The sequence below is a fragment of the Lissotriton helveticus genome, chromosome 7, assembly GCF_964261635.1.
Source record: "Lissotriton helveticus chromosome 7, aLisHel1.1, whole genome shotgun sequence".
Classification (NCBI taxonomy): Eukaryota; Metazoa; Chordata; class Amphibia; order Caudata; family Salamandridae; genus Lissotriton; species Lissotriton helveticus.
Window position 1 is genome coordinate 1617525321 of NC_136068.1, and position 22236 is coordinate 1617547556.

General features: G+C 47.2%; 1 protein-coding gene across 2 annotated transcripts in view; it reads left to right on the plus strand.

Moving 5' to 3' along the window:
- EMC10 (ER membrane protein complex subunit 10) overlaps window positions 1-22236 on the plus strand; it is a 106876-nt gene that overhangs the window by 56324 nt on the left and 28316 nt on the right. The window contains exons 6-7 of one of the 2 annotated variants that reach the window (XM_078655294.1): window positions 11353-11446; window positions 12931-13023. In XM_078655294.1, coding sequence (XP_078511420.1) covers window positions 11353-11446; window positions 12931-13014 — 178 coding nt within the window. In that variant the 3' untranslated portion in view covers window positions 13015-13023. The remainder of the gene's footprint in view (window positions 1-11352; window positions 11447-12930; window positions 13024-22236) is intronic. The other variant, XM_078655293.1, reaches the window with a different exon arrangement.

A 22236-nucleotide genomic window follows, 5' to 3' on the forward strand; every position in this document is an offset into this window, starting at 1 on the left:
CACCTAAGATGGCCGACGTCCAGCCGAAATCGAAACCGAAACCCACGGATTCGACAAAAGACAAAATGGCCGACGTCCAGGCAAAAGCGAAAACGAAACTACCGGACGCGACAACACCAAAAAAGGCTGACGTCCAGCAAACAATATCGAAACCGGCTCCTTCATCGGCTCCGTCCACCTCCGGCCCACAGAAGTCGAAGAAGGCTGTCGAGACAGCAGCGCCGCACAAGGTGCACAAGGACTTGTCCTCCAAGAAGGCCGTCCGTCAAGAGTCGGCCTCTGTTGCTCCGGCACGATCGTCGAAGTCGGTTCACACGCCTTCAGACGCTCCTACGGCGCAGCCAACTAAACGCCCAGTCGAACAAAAGTCGACTACAAGCCACGACCCGAAGGCCGCAGGCACTACGCATCGGCACAAAGATGTCGAATCTGCAGCGTCGGCGCCAAAGTCTACAAAGGACCCGCGCCACAATGCGGCTGAAGATTCGTCGACGCAAATACCGTCGACACCGAGGGACTCCGACGCCACCGGACACCGGCCGTCGGCTACCACACCCTCCGCCTCCTTCACCGCGCAGGTCACCGACTCCCTGAAACGGATTCGGGAAAAACCTTTGTCGACGACGGCTCCCACACCGTCGGCTCCAAAGGAGGTGGACGCTCCTCAGAAGTCATCAGCCAAGCTTCTTTACACTCTTCCACCAAAGGTGCCACCAAAGGCGTTTGCACCTAGATCGGTGCCACAGACTTCGGCTCCTTCGGCGCTTCAGGCCTCAGATGACCAATCAGAGCATTACATCGATGCCCACACAGGGAAACTGACCATTTACAAAAGGAAGATCACTTCCCAACCACTGGAATCATATGTTATTCCACTGAAGAAAAAGAGGACAGCACTGGACAGTCCTGCCCTTATTGAGCCCGTTCTACCACCACCAAGGAGTCCATCACCTTCCCCAAACCAATCAGGGGGAGAGGATGATGAGGAAGACGACCAATACAATTTCCCAGTGGACAATGACCCTGATGTTCAGCAGGACACATATGACGACACTGGGGACCAAGGTGGACAGCAGGTGGTACAAGATCCACAAGGTTTTGGGGCACGTACATCTCCAACTGAGGATTCTGCAGCATTTAATGCTTTAATAGTTCAAGTTCAAGTTCGTGCATTTATATAGCGCACTACTCACCCAGAGGGTCTCAAGGCGCTAGAGGGAGGGGTTCACTATTTGTCGAATAGCCAGGTTTTCAGTTCTTTTCTGAAGGAGATGTGGTTCTGAGTGAGGCGGAGGTGGGTGGGAAGTGAGTTCCAGGTCTTGGCAGCCAGGAAGGAGAATGATCTGCCACCCATGGTGGTTTTTCGGATGCGCGGGACTGCGGCGAGGGCTTGGTTGGATGATCTTAGTTGGCGGGTGGGAATGTAGAAGGATAGTCGGGTGTTGAGGCATTCGGGTCCCAGATTATAAAGGGCCTTGTGTGCGTGGGTAAGAAGGCGGAAGGTAATTCTCTTATTGACGGGAAGCCAGTGGAGGTTTTCTAGGTGTCCGGTGATGTGCTCTTGGCGCGGGATGTCTAATATGAGTCTCGCTGATGCGTTTTGGATACGCTGGAGCTTTTTCTGCAGTTTTGTCGTGATTCCGGCGTAAAGTGTGTTTAATCGAACGGGCAGCAGCAAATCATGATGTAGACATGCATGCTGACCCGGTGGAGGAAGACTTTTTGTTTAACACTTTCTCTGTCTCAGAAAGAACTGTTAAAATACTTCCTATGCTCAAAGGTGTCCTTAGACATGCCCCAGAGATCTTTAAGGAACCTTCCAGGGCAAGAGTGGTGAACCCACGTATCGAGAAAAAATACAGGCCAGCACCTGGAGATCCTGCATATATTCGAGGACAGTTGCCTCTGGACTCGTTGGTGGTCGCCAATGCCCGCAAGAGGGCAAACTCCCAAACTACGGGTGAAGCTCCTCCCCCTGACAAGGAGTCGAAAATGCTTGAGGCATCCGGCAAGAGGGTGGCTGCGCAGGCTGCCAATGTATGGCGTATAGCAAACACACAGGCACTATTGGCGCGTTACGATAGGGCGCATTACGACACCCTAGAACAGCTCCTTCAACATCTACCTGATGAGTATAAAGAAGCAGCCGAAATGCTCATACAAGAGGAGAAGCTTATATCAAACGCTGCAATAAAGTGTGCACTTGATGTGGCAGACACGGCGGCTAGGGGGATTAACACTAGCGTCATGCTAAGACGACAAGCTTGGCTTCGTATATCTGGATTTAAGCCTGACATCCAAACTACAATCCTCAACCAGCCCGTCAATCCTGACAGACTGTTTGGCCCAGATGTAGACACCACACTTGAAAAGATTAAAAAGGACAACGAGAATGCTAAGTCCATGGGGGCACTTCAGTCCCAACAATTCAGGGGAAACACTTTTCGTCGCTCAGGAGCGCGTGGTGTTACCAGAGGACACTTGGGTCAACAATCACAATTTACAAAGGGTGGTGCACAATCCTCCTACCCCAAGCAAGGTAGAGGGGGTTACAGAGGTAACAGTGCCTAGGGCAGGGGCAGAGGGAACAACAACTCCCGTTCCTCTGCCGCCAACAAACAGTGACTCTCTGTCACTGCCCCCCGACCATCCAACACCTGTCGGGGGGAGACTCCAGCAGTTCCTGCCATTCTGGACATCCATCACCACAGACAGGTGGGTGAGAAAACTAATCCAATACGGTTATTGTTTGGAGTTAACATCCACTCCTCCCAACATTCCCCCAAGACACCGTCCTATGTCGGCAGAGCACTTGCACTTATTGCAGCAGGAGGTCTTGGTAATGCTGCAAAAAGGCACAATAGAGCTCGTACCAATGGAGGAGGAAGGCACAGGGGTCTATTCCCTGTACTTCCTCATTCCAAAAAAGGACGGATCCCTCAGACCTATTCTGGATCTACGTCCCCTCAACATGTATGTACTGTCAGAACACTTTCACATGCTGACACTGCAACAAATTCTTCCCCTGCTAAACCAAGGGGACTTCCTGGCAACCTTAGACCTCAAGGATGCTTACTTCCACATCCCACTCCACCCATCCCACAGAAAGTACCTCAGGTTCACCGTTCAAAACAAACACTATCAGTTCAAAGTCCTACCCTTCGGGGTGACTACTGCCCCCAGAGTGTTTACAAAGTGTCTGGCGACAGTAGCGGCGCACCTCAGACGGCAGAACATACATGTCTACCCGTACCTAGACGACTGGCTTGTTCAAGCGAAGTTGGAACTACAATGCGCCGCGGACATGTCCCACACTATTCAACTCCTTCACAATCTGGGATTCTCGCTAAACTACCCAAAGTCGCACCTTCAACCAGCCCATGTGCGGCAGTATCTAGGCGCGACAATAAACACCCTGACTGCTATGGCTCAGCCAAACCCGGCCAGGATCAACAGCGTCCAGTCACTAATCCAACGGTTCAGACCGCAACACTCCCTACCAGCGAGAGTGTTCATGCAGTTGATAGGCATGATGGCCTCCTGCATTTTCATAGTCCCGCACGCGAGGTTGCACATGCGTCCTCTCCAAGAATGCTTGGCAAATCAGTGGACACAGGCTCGGGGACAACTGACGGACCTAGTGTTGGTGACCGGTCGGGCATACAACTCTCTGCATTGGTGGAATCCACACAACCTTTGCAAGGGACGACCGTTCCAAGAGCCGGTGCCACAGATTATCCTGACGACGGACGCATCTCTCGAAGGATGGGGAGCTCATGTGCTCCACTACACTGTGCAGGGACTGTGGTCCACTCAACAACAGAAGTTGCACATCAACTACCTGGAATTGATGGCAATCTTCATGGCGCTAAAGTCCTTCAAGGTACATTTGTGCAACAAAGTCGTGTTGATCCGGACGGACAACATGACAGCCATGTACTACATCCAAAAGCAAGGAGGTACTCGCTCACCACAGCTGTCTCATCTGGCTCAGAGCATGTGGAAGTGGGCCATTCAGAGGAACATTTTCCTCATGGCAGAACACCTCCCCGGCAAGGACAATCAGATGGCGGATCTGCTCAGCAGGTACAGCCATCAAATGCACGAGTGGGAGATTCATCCATCAGTGCTCCACCCGTACTTCCAGCAGTGGGGTCATCCACAGATAGACCTGTTTGCCACAAGGGAAAACGCAAAATGCCAAAGCTTTGCCGCCAGGTTCCCTCATCCGCAATTGCAGGGGAATGCGATATGGATGAACTGGTCAGGCAAATTTGCGTACGCTTTTCCCCCAGCGCCTCTCATTCCGCTGGTGGCAAGAAAGCTAAAGCAACACTCGATGACTCTCATCCTAGTTGCTCCAACATGGGCACGCCAACCGTGGTACACCACGTTTCTAGAACTTTCCGTGGTACCGCATCAAAGGCTGCATCTCACACCCAGCCTCTTGACGCAGAGCCATGGCGACATTCAGCATCCAGATCCGCAACAGCTCAATCTGGCGATCTGGCTCCTGAGGTCTTAGAATTTGGCTACCTCAACCTGCCTCCTGAATGCATGGACATCATCCGTGAGGCAAGGAAGCCCACGACCAGAGCTTGCTATGCTGCAAAATGGAAGCGGTTTGTCATTTACTGTACAGACAACAATATCAACCCGCTAGATGCATCCATTCCTAACATCATCTGCTATTTGTTACATCTTTACAAATGCAATCTGGCATACGCCTCCATTCGGATACATTTATCCGCCATAGCGGCTTACCTCCAGAATCGGCAGCACCTCTCTGTTTTCAGAGTGCCTGCCATTAAAGCGTTCCTAGAGGGACTGAAACGAGTCATTCCTCCTAGAACTCCACCAGCTCCTGTGTGGAACCTCAATGTGGTCCTCACTAGGCTGATGGGCCCACCTTTCGAGCCACTGCACTCATGCGAACTTCAATTTCTAACATGGAAAGTGGCTTTTCTCATTGCTATCACGTCGCTCAGGCGTGTTAGTGAGCTGCAAGCGCTCACAATCCAAGAGCCATTCATCCAAATACACTCTAACAGGGTAGTGCTCCGCACTAACGCCAAATTCCTTCCAAAGGTGGTGTCACAGTTTCATATCAACCAAACTATTGACCTGCCTGCATTTTTCCAAAACCCGCAAACGGTAGCAGAAAGAATGCTTCATACATTAGACGTTAGGAGGGCGCTAATGTACTACATTGACAGGACACAACCCTTTAGGAACACACAACAACTTTTTGTTGCCTTCTCAGCACAACACAAAGGCAACCCCATTTCCAAAGCAGGAATAGCCAGATGGATTGTTAAATGCATTCAAATCTGTTATCAAAAGGCTAAACGCACTTTAACAATACCCCCAAGGGCGCACTCTACACGCAAATTGGGGGCCTCCATGGCTTTCCTGGGGAACATTCCTTTAGAAGACATTTGTAGAGCAGCCACATGGTCTACACCACACACATTTACCAAGCATTATTGCGTAGATGTGCATTCCAAACAGCAAGCAGCTGTAGGACAGGCTGTTCTCAAGACACTTTTTCAAGCTTCTGTAGCTGGCACGGGCAACCGCCCTTAATGGAGGGACTGCTGTGTATTCTATGCACTAGATATGAATTTAGCAGCCCACATGCCTCGAACTGAATATGCTACTTACCAGTATGCATCTGTTCTTGGCATGTAGGGCTGCTAACATTCATATCGCCCGCCCTCCTCCCCGGTGCCCGTAGCGGCTGCAGACACTCTCTTGCATTCATCATTAGCATGGACATCCTGTACACTGTTTCACTCCATCTCTGCCACAATGGCTAAAAACAATCTGGGGATGGAGTCGATGCCCATGCGCACTGTAGTCCAGGGGAGGAGCCACCTATCTCGTGATACTTCGAAGACTCTTCCAGGACAACAATGTGCAATCATCCGGACCCAACACTAGGCGGCGATCTATGCACTAGATATGAATGTTAGCAGCCCTACATGCCAAGAACAGATGCATACTGGTAAGTAGCATATTCATTTTATTAAGACAGATGAATTGTGAAATGTACAGCTAGGGCCCGTGTTGTGGATGGAGGGGAAATGCTGTCCGCATAATTAAGGCTGGTTTGTTGTAGTGTGGCTATAACCCATTCCTAAGTTCATCTTCGACATTTCCATACTTTAAGTACACAAGAGTACTGATGGTTTCTGACTCACCCAAACATCAGCACACAGCATGTACTTGAAACATACATTTGTTGTGTTTCCAAATGCCTGTCTATTAGTGTATTTATTTTTCCTGCACTGCATGCTCTTCAGAGTACTTAGTGCAATGCAGGTCCTTAGAACCGTAATCTTCTACATCCCTCTATACTGCAGCCGTTTACCTCTTCATGGTGTAAGCCTTCTACGAATATTAATTCAGTCACCCCTCCAGACCACTGAGAGGTCCCCATCAAGCTGTCATGTTTGATGGGGTCCTCTTCCATGTATCACCAGTGCATGCTCTCGAGTCCTCATTGGCCCCGCACCATGACCTTCCATCACTGTCTCCCAAACTGTGGTGGAAGCAAAGGTTTTAATAGGATGGAAACAAATCAATACTCTTTACTTGTTGATGTCAAAATAAAATATTCACCGATACCCGATTACCACACATTGTTTGTGTGCAATATATTTTTACCAGTAAAACTGTATGTCTTTCATCGGTTATGAGGTATTGGGGTGGGGTGAAGTGGGGGGTGATATTGGGCAGTTACCTGTCGTTTTTAGTGATATATTTATCGCTTACGCATGTCACGTTCTGGCCACGCCATACACATGCCACCCCTCACGCATATACTGCACTGAGTATGACGTCACCAGACATTACTGAGGCCTCCAGGAGGGAGCTCCATGTAATTAGGTGAACGTCCGTGACCTCCTTCACAAAATTAAACGAGGAGCCATACTGCGCCCGGTCAAGCGGTACAAACCAGACTTCTTGGTCTTGCAAGAAACTCACCTGCTATGCACCAAGGTAATCTGCCTCGCCCGCTTTGAATTTATTCAGATTTTTTATTTAGGATTCACTAGGTGTTCCAGAGGTCTCGATTTTAATTCACTGCAGAGTTCCATACACTCATAATAAGATTTGGTCAGACCCCCAAGGTAGATACATTATATCTGGCACACTATAGGGGGAGCAGCTCATTTTGGCTAGTGTGTATGACCTCCTGCCCATAGCTTGGAACCTCATAGAGCCTTAGCCCTTGGACGGAGATTCCAGTGGGTTTGACGGTTGTTGGGTGCGATTGGAATGACGTAATGTGTCCACACCGAGACAGATGGCGCACCCCTGGGAGGCAGATGGCAACGCGTGAGTCACAACTAGTCATTGGTCCAGGGGAATGGATGGATAGACACATGGAGGAGACTCCACCCAACAAATCAAGAATATACGTATTTCTCCAGTGTTCATGACTCTTTTTCCCACCTCGATTATTTATTTATTTATATATATATATCTCCTTAGATCAGCTCCATAGACTTGCAACAGCAGAAATCCTGCCCATGGGTCTCTGACCACTCTTCAGTGGCACTGGGGTTGCGACTGGGCCTCTGGCACCCTCCGTTCCAGTGGCGGTTCTTGCCATGGCAACTACATGATGAGCAATACAAATCCCATATGCACACGGGCATCGCAGATTACATTTTACATAACGAGGGGATGGTGGAATCTCCAGAAATACTGTGGAAGGCCATGTAACCAACCCTCAGGGGCGTAGATGTTTCACATTGCACAGCGCAGAAAGCGGCATGAGAAATTTACCCAAACTGAGGCCCAACTCCAAAGTCTAAAGCTTGGGAGCAGGGGTGAGAAGGGGACTTGGGTGCGCAAACAGCTACTACTCGCGCAACAATTATATGCTGGTGAACTGATGGACGAAGCTAGAACGATTTGGTTAGCCACCTGCAGCAGTATATATCAATGGGGAGATAAATCTAGCTCCATGCTGCACCGTCTGTCAGCGGGCATTATGCCCACATGCCCTCCCGGGCATCCGTGGCCGCGCTGGAAAGATACTCTCAGATCCAGCAGAAATTGCGGCAAGTTTAGCAGATTACTTGGCAGGCCTTCATACCCCCAGGGAGCTCCTACCGGTGGATACTGTACATCAGTTCATAGACGATCTACCTCCGCGAGCCCTGTCTGATACAGTGACAGGGCTTCTGGTCCGAATGGCTTTTTTGTGAATTCTATAAAATATTTCCATCTCAACTAGGAACCCACAACCTAGCGGTGCTTAACACTGCCTTGGATGAGGGGTGCCTCCCACAAGACTAGAGGCACGCTGAAGTAGTTGTTTTTCTAAAACCCGGTCGACCCCCCTGAACACCATGCATCATATCTTCCAATATCTCTGCTTAATGTGAAGGCCAAACTCCTGGCCAAGGTCATCGCTAATTGTATTGTACCACATATCACAGCCCTTGTTCGCCCTGATCAGGCAGGCTTTATGCCGGGCAGTGCCACATTACACAATATCCGTTGTGCCAAAATGCCATTGCGTCGGTGGCCCGCCTTGACGGGCCAGCAGCACTCTTGCTTGCCGACATCGACAAGGCCTTCGATTCACTCAGCTGGGCTTACCTTTTTGCACTCCTGCCTCGACTAAACTTCGGTCCTCCCTTTTTTCATATATCCAACTGTTATATACCGACCTTACTGCCTCTGTCCGAGTAGCTGATTCGGTCTCACAGACCTGCTTTGTCGGGCGGGGTACCCGTCAGGGCTGCCCTCTTTTCTCATACCTGTTTGCGCTCCCTATGGAGGCGCTTGCGGTTAGGTTAGGATAGAAGCCCAGGTCTGCAGCTTTGAATGGTCCCGTGAGGTCTCGGACCGCATAGCATTATATGCGGAAGATGTACTGTTTTTTCTTACTGACCCTAACTGATCAGCCCTCAGGCTGCTCCTGATAATGCAGATTTTTGGCGAGACCTCTGGTTTATACATGAACACCTGCAAGTAATTTCTGTGGCCGGTGCAGGGTGGGTATCATCTGGGTGCATGGTCAGTCGAGGTGACGGTGATCTTAAATGGGTTCAAATATCTTAGGGTGTTCTTGTCCTCTTACAAACTGCCTTGTGGGGCAGAAATCTGGCTCCATTATGGGTGCAACTCAGGGAGCAGGGTCGCGCCTGGTCACATTTACCCTTATCCCTATTTGGCAGATCAGCAATCTTCAAGATGGTCTCTTTATCCTGCCTGTTGTACCAACTCTAGAATTACCCCTTCACAATCCTGCCCACCAGGTTCCGACAGCTAAATGCGATCCTGGGCCAATTCCTTTGGGTCGGGGGTTCTGCAAGGGTGGGGCTGAAAACCTGTTTTCATCCATTCCAAATACTGCGGGTGCTTTGCGACCCCCGCTGTCCAGGCATATCATGCAGCATCCCACTGTCTTGTTCTTAACAATTCGTTGTATGGGGATCAACGGGACCCAGCATACGCAGTTGAATGCTGGCTAAAGGGGAATACATCCCTACATATGATATTATACTCTGGTCCGGCACTTGATGCGCTACTGCCAGCAATGAGGACAGTATTCATGGTGTGGAAGCAGTAGCTGCGTCAGGTGGGGTGGTGGGTTCGACTGACGAAAGATACCCCCCTCTGGCATAACAGTCTCCTACCACAAATATCGATATTTTCCCGCTTTTGGGAATGCGAGGCCTTTGGTATATCTACGCTGGGGGTGCTCCTGCCGGGTCAGACTCTAAAGTCCTTCCAGGAGCTTCAGAAAGAATACGACATTCCACACTCAGTTTTACAAATACCTTCAATTGCGGCACTCACTGTCCCCCTACATTAAACACCAAGAGGACCTACCTGAATTCAACCCGATAGAGGCCAATGTCTTTATGGGGAATCTAGGACACCATAAAAAGTACTAAAATATATTGAACACTCATTTCTAATAGCCCCACCACACTAGACACTACTACTCAAGACGCCTGTCAAAAGGATCTAGGCCCACTAGATGACGATGACTGGGCCGAGGTGCCCGAATCGCCGCGATATGCTGCTATCGCGACAAGCCTACGTCTTATACAATTCAAATACCTCCACTGGGTCTATTACACAAGGTATAGATTATGGAGGGCCTGACTAGTCGAATACCCTCTTTGCCTGCTTTGTCGAAATGCTGAGGGTACCCTCCTACACACAATATGGCAGTGTACTGTGCTCTCGAGGTTTTGGCGGGGAGTGGTTGCATGCCTCTCTGAGGTGCTGGGATGGGATATTCCCCTCACGCCATTCTACATATCACAGAGGGGATAGGGGGCAATAGTTGAAACGTCATTTATTACTCCTGGATTCCACCTTGGCGAAGCGCGACATTGCCAAGGCATGGAAGGTCACATTTCCTCCATTAGTAGAGGTCTGGAAGCGGGGATTGGACTTCCGTATCGGAATGGAAATTCCAATATTCAAGGCGAGGGGGTGCCCCAGAAACACCACAAGATCTGGAAGACATGGGCGGACTACAGTGGGCTGTACCTAGAGCCCATAAAAAACAATCACGGATCTGTTGAGATGAAACGATGGTGCAGAGCTATACTCCAACATGCATATACAATCTCTTGGTGGGGGTGGCTGGGAACTGCCTATAACAGAATGTGGAATTTGGTTATGGCACGGTTTTATATTTGGTCAATTGATAGTTTAATTTTTGATTCTCAGTTGTCCAATTTTGACATAACGATCGACATCAGTGGTGGAACTTTCTTTTATATTGTATCATCCAAAACCCAAGATACTCTGGGGTTTCTACGGCTGTTGACAAATAAAATTTGTTGTGAAAAAAAATGTATGTCTGTGCAAATCTAGTGGCTATTTTAATGGAAACTATGCTGTCAGTAAATGACTGTGTGCTGCCACATATTGCTTTAGTTATATTAACAAATCACCCACTATTTCACCTATGTTTTATACTGCGCTACCACTCACCCCACCAGCACCATACCACTAGGTTCCTAAGAGTGAAATGTTTGTTAACACTGCTTTGTCTCAGATCCCTTTATAGTGCATTTGAGAGCTTTGACCTGTCCAGCATCCCTCATTCAAGGGTCCTGCACTTGTGTTGGCTGCTGCAGTTGTCTGAGAATGCAGATACTCCCCTTCCGTCCCTTCTTGTCTACATGTCTCTTGGAGCATACTGGGGGGTCTTGAGTTTGGGTCCTCCATTTCCAATATCGTTCATAGGTTGGGTGGAGTCTTTCTGCCACTATTGCTCAGTTGTACACAGACTCCACGTTGACTTCCTTTACAACATATTGTGCTTCACTCATCAGTTCTTTTGATGTTTTTCTCTCCTGTCAGGCCTGAGACTGCAGCATTTATAGAGCGTCTGGAGATGGAGCAAGCACAAAAGGCCAAGAATCCACAAGAGCAGAAATCCTTTTTTGCCAAATATGTAAGTTGAATGTACAGTTTATTGGTATGGATTTAGTGCCTTGCTTGGCCCATGTTGTCCTGGAGTTTCTGCCTTCACTTAGGTTATTCTGTAAAATCGTAAAAGCATCGGGACTCAACTGTTTTTTAAGAAACTCCATCAAGAGCGAGCTGTCTCTAGAAAAGGACCAGAGTCATGGGGTAAGTGGTTTATGAAGGAAGAAGAAAGAGGAACAGCTTAATGCAGCGTAACAATCCTGATGCTTTTTGGGAGAATAGTGCAGCAGCTTAACCAGATCCATTAGGCTTTTCAGTGGCTCAGTGCTGGAAGTTTGGTGTGAGGCCCGAGCATGGATGGAAGCATGTAAGAGATGCTCTGGGTAGTGCTTAGGAGAGAAAGATGAGACTTGTAGTCGAAAAACTAGCAGACGCTCCCCAAACACACAAGTAGAGAAAAGGATGAGGTAGAGACCCCCTTCACAGTTACCACGGTGCGTGGTCAGGGGAGAAAGTATTTAGGGGCTGATTTAGATCTTGGCAGACAAGTTATTCCATCACAAACGTGACTGATATCCTTTCATCCTTATTATGTGTTATGGCAGTTGTAATGAGGTGGAGGGAAGATCCGCCATGTTTGTGACGGATTAACCTGTCCGCCAAACTCTAAATCAGGCCCTTAGTCTGCATAGGTGGTTTAGTAAAGCCCCCTAATTATTGCTCTAGATGGTATGGAGCAGAGTATGTGGGTTGTCATGGAGACAGATGATAAACCCTTTGGTTTCCTAGAGGATGCACTGGGAAGAGGGAGTCATCTGATTAGGGAATAGAAGAGAAACTCCTGGGCTTTGCCCTGTGCATGGTTGAGACAGGAGTGAGCAGTTTGATTAGAGAGGAGGTCATTCTCTGATATCCTTGGAGGAATTCAGATTCGAGTGGCTTCGTTAGAGTGGTTGTTGAATCTTCCTAAAAGATGCTGCCACCCTGCAGTGTGCACAAATGTAGAATGTGAGAGTGGCTACATGTGATGGTTATTCGGGACTCCCTAATGATTGCTGTGCTGCACTGTGCACATGGGAAGAAGGTGGTTTCCTTACAGGGGTAGTAGATACTCCCTAATAGATGCAGCTATGCACTGTTCATGGAGGCGATGATGATAGTAACTGTATTAGAGGGATACTAGAGATTCATTCATGATTGCCCCTCTGCGCTATGCACCTGGAGGGTGTGATTGGCTTTATTAGAAAGGTAATAGCGGCTTAGTATGAATTATAGCCCTGCATTGCGCACATGGAAGAAGGTGAGTGGGGTAAGAGAGAGTTCCTAGTCTTTGATGCCTTTCCTTGCCTTAATCAACTTTATGCCGTAGAGTATTCCCTGTGCTACGCCATGAACGTCACATTGGTGAGGAAGTGTTGAGTGTTTTGATTGGTGGGGTAGTAAAGACTGCCCTACGGACTGTGCTGTACTCGGTGGTTTCTTATCTCTTTTATCTTTCCCTTCTCACAGTGGCATTTAATTCTGGGAGGGGCCATGCTTCTTATGGTAACCAATTCGATGAAAGTCCCGAGAGAGCAAGGACAGCAGGCGTGAGGATTTAAAGTAATTCACCCAACTATCCCACCTCTCTTCTGTTCTCTCCATCACTTTCTGCTCCTAGCTCCATCACACCCATTCTTGCTTTCTCTTGCTCCTTGCTAGTGAAACGTAGACTCGGTATCTGTGCTTAAAGCTCCTATTACTCTGTTTCTTTGCTACCTCTGGGTATTGCTACTTGGGAGGAATAAATAAAGGGGCACATGGATCAATTTGTAACAGCTCTTCGATAACAATCAACAGTCGCAGCAATGTGTATCTTGAAGGATAGGGTAGAAGTGGAATGATTAATAGTTCAGCAATTGTAAAAAATAATATCCTAATCTGTTTGTTTATGCTCTATACTAGAACAATGCTTCGAATTCCTTACTCCACAAATATATGACAAATTGAACTGGTACTGCATATTTAGAGGTATAGTACTTATAACATAGCTTTCGCAGCTTGATGTATTTCGAAACATCATCTTAGTTTTAGCGGAATTAGATTCTGTGATCCGCACTTGAAGCCATGCATAGCAACCCCGGTTTTCTCTGGTCACCATCTTTTGCACTATGTACCTTGCACTCTGTGACATGTAGGAGGAGTCAAAGGTGATGAGGTATAAGTAGTCTTTCTAAGCCTACCCAAGAATCCATATAATGTTGTGCTTTTGTACAATCGCGGGTTTCATTTTTGCAGATTTGAATCAATGGTTTAGAGCATGCTGCAGCTGTTGCCTTCGCTTTTGTAGTGACGGCTTTTTGGATTTGCAGCCATGGGCTTATTGGATAATGGCAGACTTGATTATGATGTAACTATTTTTCCGCTGTGTTGACGGTTGTCTTGCACCTCTAATTTAACTGGTTCTTTTTGCTTGTTCTTTAATTACGTCCTGTCATTCAATGTGGACAATGAACGCTCTGATCGTAATTGTGGCTAAGAAGAAATGGAGTGGTTTATTTGGAAATCAGAAATTATGTTCTAAGTAAAGGCTAAATAGCAGCTAAGAATTGCATCATCTGCATGGAAAACTCTGAAGGTTTTTGTCAACATTTTCTGTTTGCATTGGACATAATTCGCAAGCAGACAATCGTGCTACACATAAACAATGAAAAGCCGAGAGTGAGCAGATGTTTGTAGATCAGGGTAGAAGACAAGTTAGAGTGTAACTGAAATGCAGGCCCTATGGTGTGTATTGACACAGCATAGTTGAAAAATGCCTTACCTATCTTGTATGGTTCAGGTAAAAGGAACTATCCAACACTATTGTAGAAGGTGATCCTTTTTGACATGGTCACCCCATTTGTTTGCGTGTTATTTGATGCAACTTTGACTGAAGTACAGTGGGTTCCTGCCAACCACGTCCCCAGTGCCACTGTTCTTTTCCAAAAACAAGGTAGCTCTTCAATTGTTCCCTTATTGGCAAGGCCTTAGGCACCTTTGTAAGTCCCTAGTAAATGTTACCTTGGTACCTAGGGCAAGTGCACCAAAGACGGTCTCTAAGAGCTGCTGCACGTATTGTGCCACTCTAAGGGACCAACCCCCCCACACTCATGCAGTCTGTCATGGCAGGCTGCATGAAATGGTGCACGCAAAAGTCCAATTAACAACTGAATGGGTCCATGCCAGCAGTGTCGGAGGATCCTGAGACTTCCAGCGTTTTGTTATTAGTCTTTTAGCCACTACCAGGTCCAGGTCGAGAAATCGATTTGTGGCTCTGTGTGCTTTGGTTCTAGGAAATAGCCCCAGTATGCATCCTTTCCAGGAGTGTGTGTTTGTCATTCAGTGCATTCGCACAGATGTTTTGTCACTCCTTCCCAGTATTGTTGCAGTTTGTGGCACGACCAAAGCATGTGTGTGATGTCTGCATCTAAATTATTACATCGGGGCTGTGCGAGTCGCTCCTGTGAAAATAACAGTTTATTTTTTCCGGGGTGAGATATGCTCTATATGCACGATGTAAAATTGTATTAATTTAAATCTGGCGTTGCGCTGGATGTGTACAGGGCTTACTAGTCTCGTGGACCATTCAGTATCCGTGCATGTGCGTCTTAAATCAGTCTCTCATTTCGTACGTAAGGAGGACAGGTCTACTGTCGTGTGGAGGCATAGTGCGTCCGCAAACCAGCGAGTGAGATAGCTGCTGTTCCCCATGACATGGATATATTGGAGAATCATATTTGCCTGCAGTTCTTGTGTGATGTCCTCCCATCTGCTTTGCAATGATCTTGTCCAGGAGGCGTATATTACAAAGTGCCCTGAGGGCAGACCTTCTGCTCGTACCAGTTCGTTAAAAGGTAAAAGCGTTCCATCGAGATACAGATCTCCCAACGTATGTATACCTGCATTATGCCAATCTCCCAGATCAGTCTCCGTAGTGGTGCGGAACCCTCTAGGTGCGCAGAGTACGGTAATCACTGGGGCATATGGTTTTTATTAGTCTGGTGAGGAATAGCGCTCTGCAAAAGCAGTGATAGGCCACCTGCAGCAATAAAGAGAAAGGGCCTTTCCTCTTGCTACAGGGGTGAAAGATAGAAAGAATAATAGGTATTGAACATGCTGTTCCCCCTATTGCTGTGATTGATAAATGTCTGCCCTCTACCCAACGAGCCACCCACTAAAGCTGGGATGCTATGTAATAGTGCTCCAGGTTATGTACGGCCAACCCCCTTTGGCCTGATGGGTACAATTTCGTGAGTGCAACTCTGCAATGTGACTTGCTCCATATGAGACGACAGAGCATTTGTTCAAGTAGCTTGAAAAATGAAGATAATAAATATAAGGGCAGATTTATGAAATAATAAAGAAGGCGGGGGAGCACTATCATCGTAATTAGTGAGACCCTACCTGCCACTGATAAAGCCAGCGTCTTCCAGAAGGCCATCTGTGAAGACAAGTAGTTCAGTGCCCTAGTAAGATTACCCTCCAGGAGATCTCGGTCGCTGTGGTATAACCTGATGCCCAAGTAGCGGAACATGTTTGGCTGCCAAATAACTGGGGTGCCATTAATGACAAGCGTAGGGTCTGTGTGCTGGACTTTTCCCAGTTGACCCACACTCCCTATAGATGGGCAAATTGACTAAGTATGGTAGATATAGTGTCAGGGACTTCCCTGATGTCACGAAGTTACAGAAGAATGTCGTCAGCATAGTGATATTGCGTCTGTATCCTAACCCATATGGATGCCACATGAAGCTGCTGATGTCCGGAGAGCTAGAGCCAATGGCTCAATAGCTACTGAAACAAGTATCGGCATAGCGAACAGGTCTCGCCTTTGGTACTTTGTAAGTTGCAAAAAACCATATCCACCTGCCAAGCATCTTTATGTGGACACCCAGCCACATAAGCGGAGCTGTTCTTGGCTCTAAATGTAGAATTTCCCTTTGCGATTCAGGAGAAAGGAACGCAGTATCCTATTCCCTTAGTAAGAGTAAACCGAATGGTGGCACCCATGCTAACATAATGTTAAAGACAAGGGCGATTGATAACATGTTACTGCTACCCGCTTGTTGCGCATAATACAGAGCAGCAAGGCGCTTTTCAATTTATGGGAAAGAGGATCCGATATTGCTGCGCTGTAGCTTTTAATTTAGTACGGTTTTATAATTTTTTTACAGAAAGACGGCTCAGGCCTTTCCCCTTTTGGGCTTGGCAACTTCAGCCTGCTTTGTTTCTATTCTTCATTATATTGTCACACTTTGAGGAACCTCTGTACAACAATGCGCGTGGGTTTATCAGTCCTGGCGACAGTCACGGAGAGCTGGCCTCATTCATCCGCCGCAGTGATGAGCAGGATTAAGTGGCCCATTCCTCTGCCAGTAATCAGTAAATGGATTAATTAGACTTCAATCTCTGTAGCACACTCAAGGTAAAAGGATTTAGGAACTTTGCGGTTTTTCCTGTTGCTACACCCGTGCCGCCTTGTGTGAGCGAGAAAGTGCAGGTCGAAAAGTGAAAAATATATCTGCAGAAAAAGGAAAAGTATATCCGAAGGCAAGAGAAAATTAAGAAATGTATGCTGAGAATCCGTTTGGCCGGCACTTGTGGGTTCAGTTGATGAATTGGAAGCAATAAACACCCACAACAATGCCTTATCAGTGAAACAACCGCACGATGATGATCCATCAAGTAATCAAACCGCAGAGAGCAAACATTATTACGCATAGGCCTTCATTACGAGTGACCAGTAATCATTTCCATTATTTCCTAGACCTGGAAATACCATTATCGTGGTTGCCTTACTGCAAGGGTAAGAGTATTATGAGTTCTTTTGTAATGAAAGGCAGATTTATCATACCGATTTTAACATGTTCTTTCCCGTTATTACACCCGGCGACGTTGCTTATTTACAGCACGTGAAACAGCACGGGCATGATGTGTTACCGCAAAATGTATTATAATCCCGACATGGGCTAGTTCACTCCTGTTACCAGCACTGTTAGAAGTATCAGGATCTGCGTAATGAGAGCGTTAGTAGTGACACTCCAAATGTACAATCAGCTGAAGCAGCGCAAGTCGTGCCTATGCGTAGAGAAACTCCTTAAAGAAAAGTGTGCCCAGAGACTTAAAACAAGCGCTACAGCGAAAATGAAAGTGACCGCACTAATCTGTAATATGATCCACATCAGATGGCACCCTGCGTGCCTCTGCTCGCTCCCTACAGTTGGAGGCCGTGGGAGTGAACATTTACTTAACAGGTGGGACATACACCCGCCTTTGGCCAATTGCGTGCTTTTATTTTTGAAAGCCACACGCAAAGGCCAATATAATGTGTGGAAAATAAAAAGCCAAACTCACGAGTTTAGCGAAAGTCTGGAGGGATTCCAATAGGCCCTCTCCTAGAGCAGAGTGTGTGCGCTGCACTAGGCTCGACCTAAAAAGAAGGGGAGAAAAGGGACAGCCTTGACGAGTGCTTCTGGAAACCGGGATGGGCTCTGATAGTACACGATCAGTTTTAACTCTCCTCTTCAGGTTGACATATAATAATTTTATTAATTAAATGAAATCTGATCCGAGGCCAAACCAAGGCAGGACATTGAATACATAAGGCCATTCCAATGTGTCGAAGGCCATCTCCAAGTCCAGTACCATACTGCCAGATCTGGGCCAGGTTGAAGGCGCATATCGCATGATCCTTAATAACTCGCAGGTTGAGATGTGGATCTGTTTGGTATAAACCCATTCTGTTCTTCATGTACCAATTGGGGTATGTATTCTGCGATTCTACTGGCCAGCAGGCTTGCCAATATTTTATAATCTGCTTTCAATAATGCCAGCGGCCGATGGGAGACTAGTCTGGTGGGATCCCTTTCCAGTTTAAAAAAAAGTCATCAGGGAGGCCTCGCACAAAGTTAGGGAGTTGGGTTAGATGTATAGACTCTTCATAAACCCCAAGCAAAGCAGGAGCAAAGAGGGACCCCGTGGTTGTTTCTGCCTTACCAGCCATGCAAGTAAATACCCCAATCTGTCCGATAGGGTGTGCATCCTAGTCGAATGCGCCACATAATTGAAACATCTCAGCCTCTCTAATAACATGGAGTGATGGCCCCGCACTGTTGATAGCTTGAAAGAGCAGGAGGGATCGGAAGCCTTCCGTGTCTCCAGAGACAGCAGTGTTTGCTCCAGCACCCGATGCTCCTGTTTTCCTGTTTTTGCATGGCCCTGCCTAGCCCCATGCTGGTGCCCCATATTGTTGCCTTGAAGGCGTCCCACTCCAGCAGTGCCGACGACGCCGTGCCAGCGTTTTGTGTAAACAAATTCTCAGCTGCAGTGCTAAGGGAGGACCGAAACGGAGAATCCTCCAGCAAGGCAGGCTGTAGACGCCAAGCTTGGGTTGTAGAGTGCGGCGTATCTCATGTTAAAGTGATGTATTGAGGGTCGTGGTCCACGTGCGTTCTGCCCATATATTCCACCTGTGTTACATAGGGTAACATATTCGGTGTGCGTAGAATCCTGTCTATGCAGACTTGGAGTGTATGCCCGTAGCAGTGAGGCCCCATTGGCAGCTGAGGTGCCCCTCAGAGGTAGAGCAGTCTAATGTCATGTCTAGTACATTATTGAAATCATCTCCTATCAACCAGGGCTAGTGGCACCTTTTCGATAGCCCCATGGATAGTTTGTGCCCGAGACAGCCGGATGGCATTCGTGCAGGATTAATACTAGGATTATTTTGGGTGTGTGGTGGAGCGATTTCAGATCGCGGCCGCCATCTTGCTTGCGCAAGCCACGCCGCCATCATATCTTCAACTGTGTATGCCTGGTCTTTTTCCCTGGTTCAATCTGATATTTTTTTTATTTTTTTTATTTTCAATGACTGAATCATTCCTATTGTTTTGTTCCAATCAATTGGATCAACGTGTCCCTTTTCAGCACATATAAATACACTTAAGCAATTTCTAACGTATTTGTTAATGTTTCCCTTGTTGCCAATTTACCTAGGCTTGTTCTGAATATCTACCAGGCTGCTATGTTGGCGTCCCTTCATACATTCACAAAGTACCCCTGCCTGGAAGGGTCTTTGCCTGCTCAATCTTGCAGGACGTTTTGGTCTGAGCCAGTTCGCAGACCCACTACCAAGAGGGTACAGCTTTGGTATCTATCAAAGGTGGAGAATCTACGCTTAGAATTATTCATCAGAAGAACAAGTTACTTTCCGTTGATAACGCTCTTACTGGTGGATACTCTATCTAAACACAGATTCCACTCTGAACCTCCTGGCTCTGTCAACTGGGCTCCTTTTCTCAGTCTAGCAACGTCTCAGGTGTTGAGATCGGCACACTAGTCACTGCCAATCTGCTAATGGGTTCTGTGTCTGGGGGCACAGCCTAGAAAGCAACTGATATTTGTGTGCATGGGTGGCACTTAAATGCAACGCCACCTACAAGCATTCAGGAGGACTGCTGAAGATTTTCCAGATCCATTCAGACGCCTGGGGAATATTCAAAAGGTGAGGAATCTGCAGTTAGGTTGAGTATCCACCAACAGAAAGAGCATTACCGATGGTAAGTAACTTGTACATTTTGGGGATACCAGAAACCGCAAATCTTAGAAAGCTGGCAGAGATCAAAAAGCTGCTTGCTAACATATTTGATATGCACAACTTCCCTCACCTTTTCGTGGTAGAGCAAGTTTCCATGGCTCTGAGACCCCTGCTGAGAGCCCCAGGACACCCCATTATTCCCAGTAGCCTACATTTCAAAGATTAGGACACTGCTTTAGACTGGCAAGTGAGAAGCGGGATCTTCCACATAATGGCAACACAATCTCTGTTTTCTCAGACTTCACCCTGGTGAAACAAGAGGTTTGCTGCGGTATCTGCCCATCATGGGAATACTACACCCAACAGGTATCATGTCCACCATGTTCGGTCTACGCCATCTGACTATTTTGTATCAAAATAAGTCTCACATCTTCGAAAGGTTTCACTGATAAGGCATTGTTGTGGGTTTTTATTGCTTCCAATTCATCAACTGAACCCACAAGTGCCGGCCAAACGGATTCTCTGCATACATTTCTTAATTTTCTCTTGCCTTCTGATATACTTTTCCTTTTTCTGCAGATATATTTTTCACTTTTCGACCTGCACTTTCTCGCTCACACAAGGCGGCACGGGTGTAGCGACAGGAAAAGTTCCTAAATCCTTTTACCTTGAGTGTGCTACAGAGAATGAAGTCTAATTAATCCATTTACTGATTACTGGCAGAGGAATCGGCCACTTAATCCTGCTCATCACTGCGCCGGATGAATGAGGCCAGCTCTCCGTGACTGTCGCCAGGACTGATAAACCCACGCGCATTGTTGTACAGAGGTTCCTCAAAGTGTGACAATATAATGAAGAATAGAAACAAAGCAGGCTGAAGTTGCCAAGCCCACAAGGTGAAAGGCCTGAGGCGTCTTTCTGTAAAAAAAAATTATAAAACCGTACTATATTAAGAGCTACAGCGCGGCAATGTCGGATCCTCTATCCCATAAATTGAAAAGCGCCTTGCTGCTCTGTATTATGCTCAACAAGCGGGTAGCAGAAACAGGTTATCAACCGCCCTTGTCTTTAACATTAAGTTAGCATGGGTGCCACCATTCGGTTTACTCTTACTAAGGGAATAGGATACTGCCTTCCTTTCTCCTGAATCGCAAAGGGAAATTTCAAAGATTAGGACACTGCTTTAGACTGGCAAGTGAGAAGCGGGATCTTACACATAATGGCAACACAATCTCTGTTTTCTCAGACTTCACCCTGGTGAAACAAGAGGTTTGCTGCGGTATCTTCCTATCATGGGAATACTACACCCAACAGGTATCATGTCCACCATGTTCGGTCTGCGCCATCTGACTGTTTTGTATCAAAATAAGTGTTACATCTTCAAAAGCCCTCAGGCAGCGCTTATCTTTGTATAAAAAAGACGACCAGCACCCAGGCTTGTGGTAGTCCGACCAGGTCATCACAGGAAGCACAACGGAGGGATTTCCTGTGATAAGCTAGGACCCCTGCGCTTGGGATCCAACAAGCACAGACTTGATTGTTTAGTGTATATTTTCTCATCACTTGTATATACTATTGCAAAGTTTACATTATAGCAATACATATTCATAGCATGTTTTGCCTGCAATTACACATGCTATGTATACTTCTGCCATCTAGTGTTGGACCCGGCCTCTGCAAGTTATTTTTAATCTAGGAAGTTCTATGAGCGACGTCGTGCATAGTTTCTCCTTCCTCTCAAGGTATTGTGCATGTTCAACTGATCCTTTGTTAGAAAGTTTTTTCTGCCATCGGGCTCGGACACACTGCGTCGTAGCTCTGCAGCGTTCGATGCCCATGCAGCCTACAGTCCAGAAAAGAAGTGACTGGAGATCCAGTAGACAACACCCACTGATCCTAGGTGCCCGGGACTGAATACCTGGCACCTAATACACACACTCCCGTTAAGAATGACAGTCTCTGGGTGATGGAGATAATGAAGGACCTCGTCCGATGGTGTTCTCGGTGCAAGGCCAAATACACACACTCTGGTACACACAAAGTGTGTAATTTGTGCCTATCTCCAGAGTACCAAGAAGACTAGTGCATGCCTTGCGCATTGTTCAAAAAGAAAGACACTTCAGACCCTAGGCATCGACACCTGGCACACACCATGGAACTGGCGGCTGAGGTGAAGTTCTTGCTCGACAGCGACATGTAAAGAGAGGCAAGTGGCCATCACCAGCCCCCACTAAGTTGCTTCCGATTCATCCACTGCG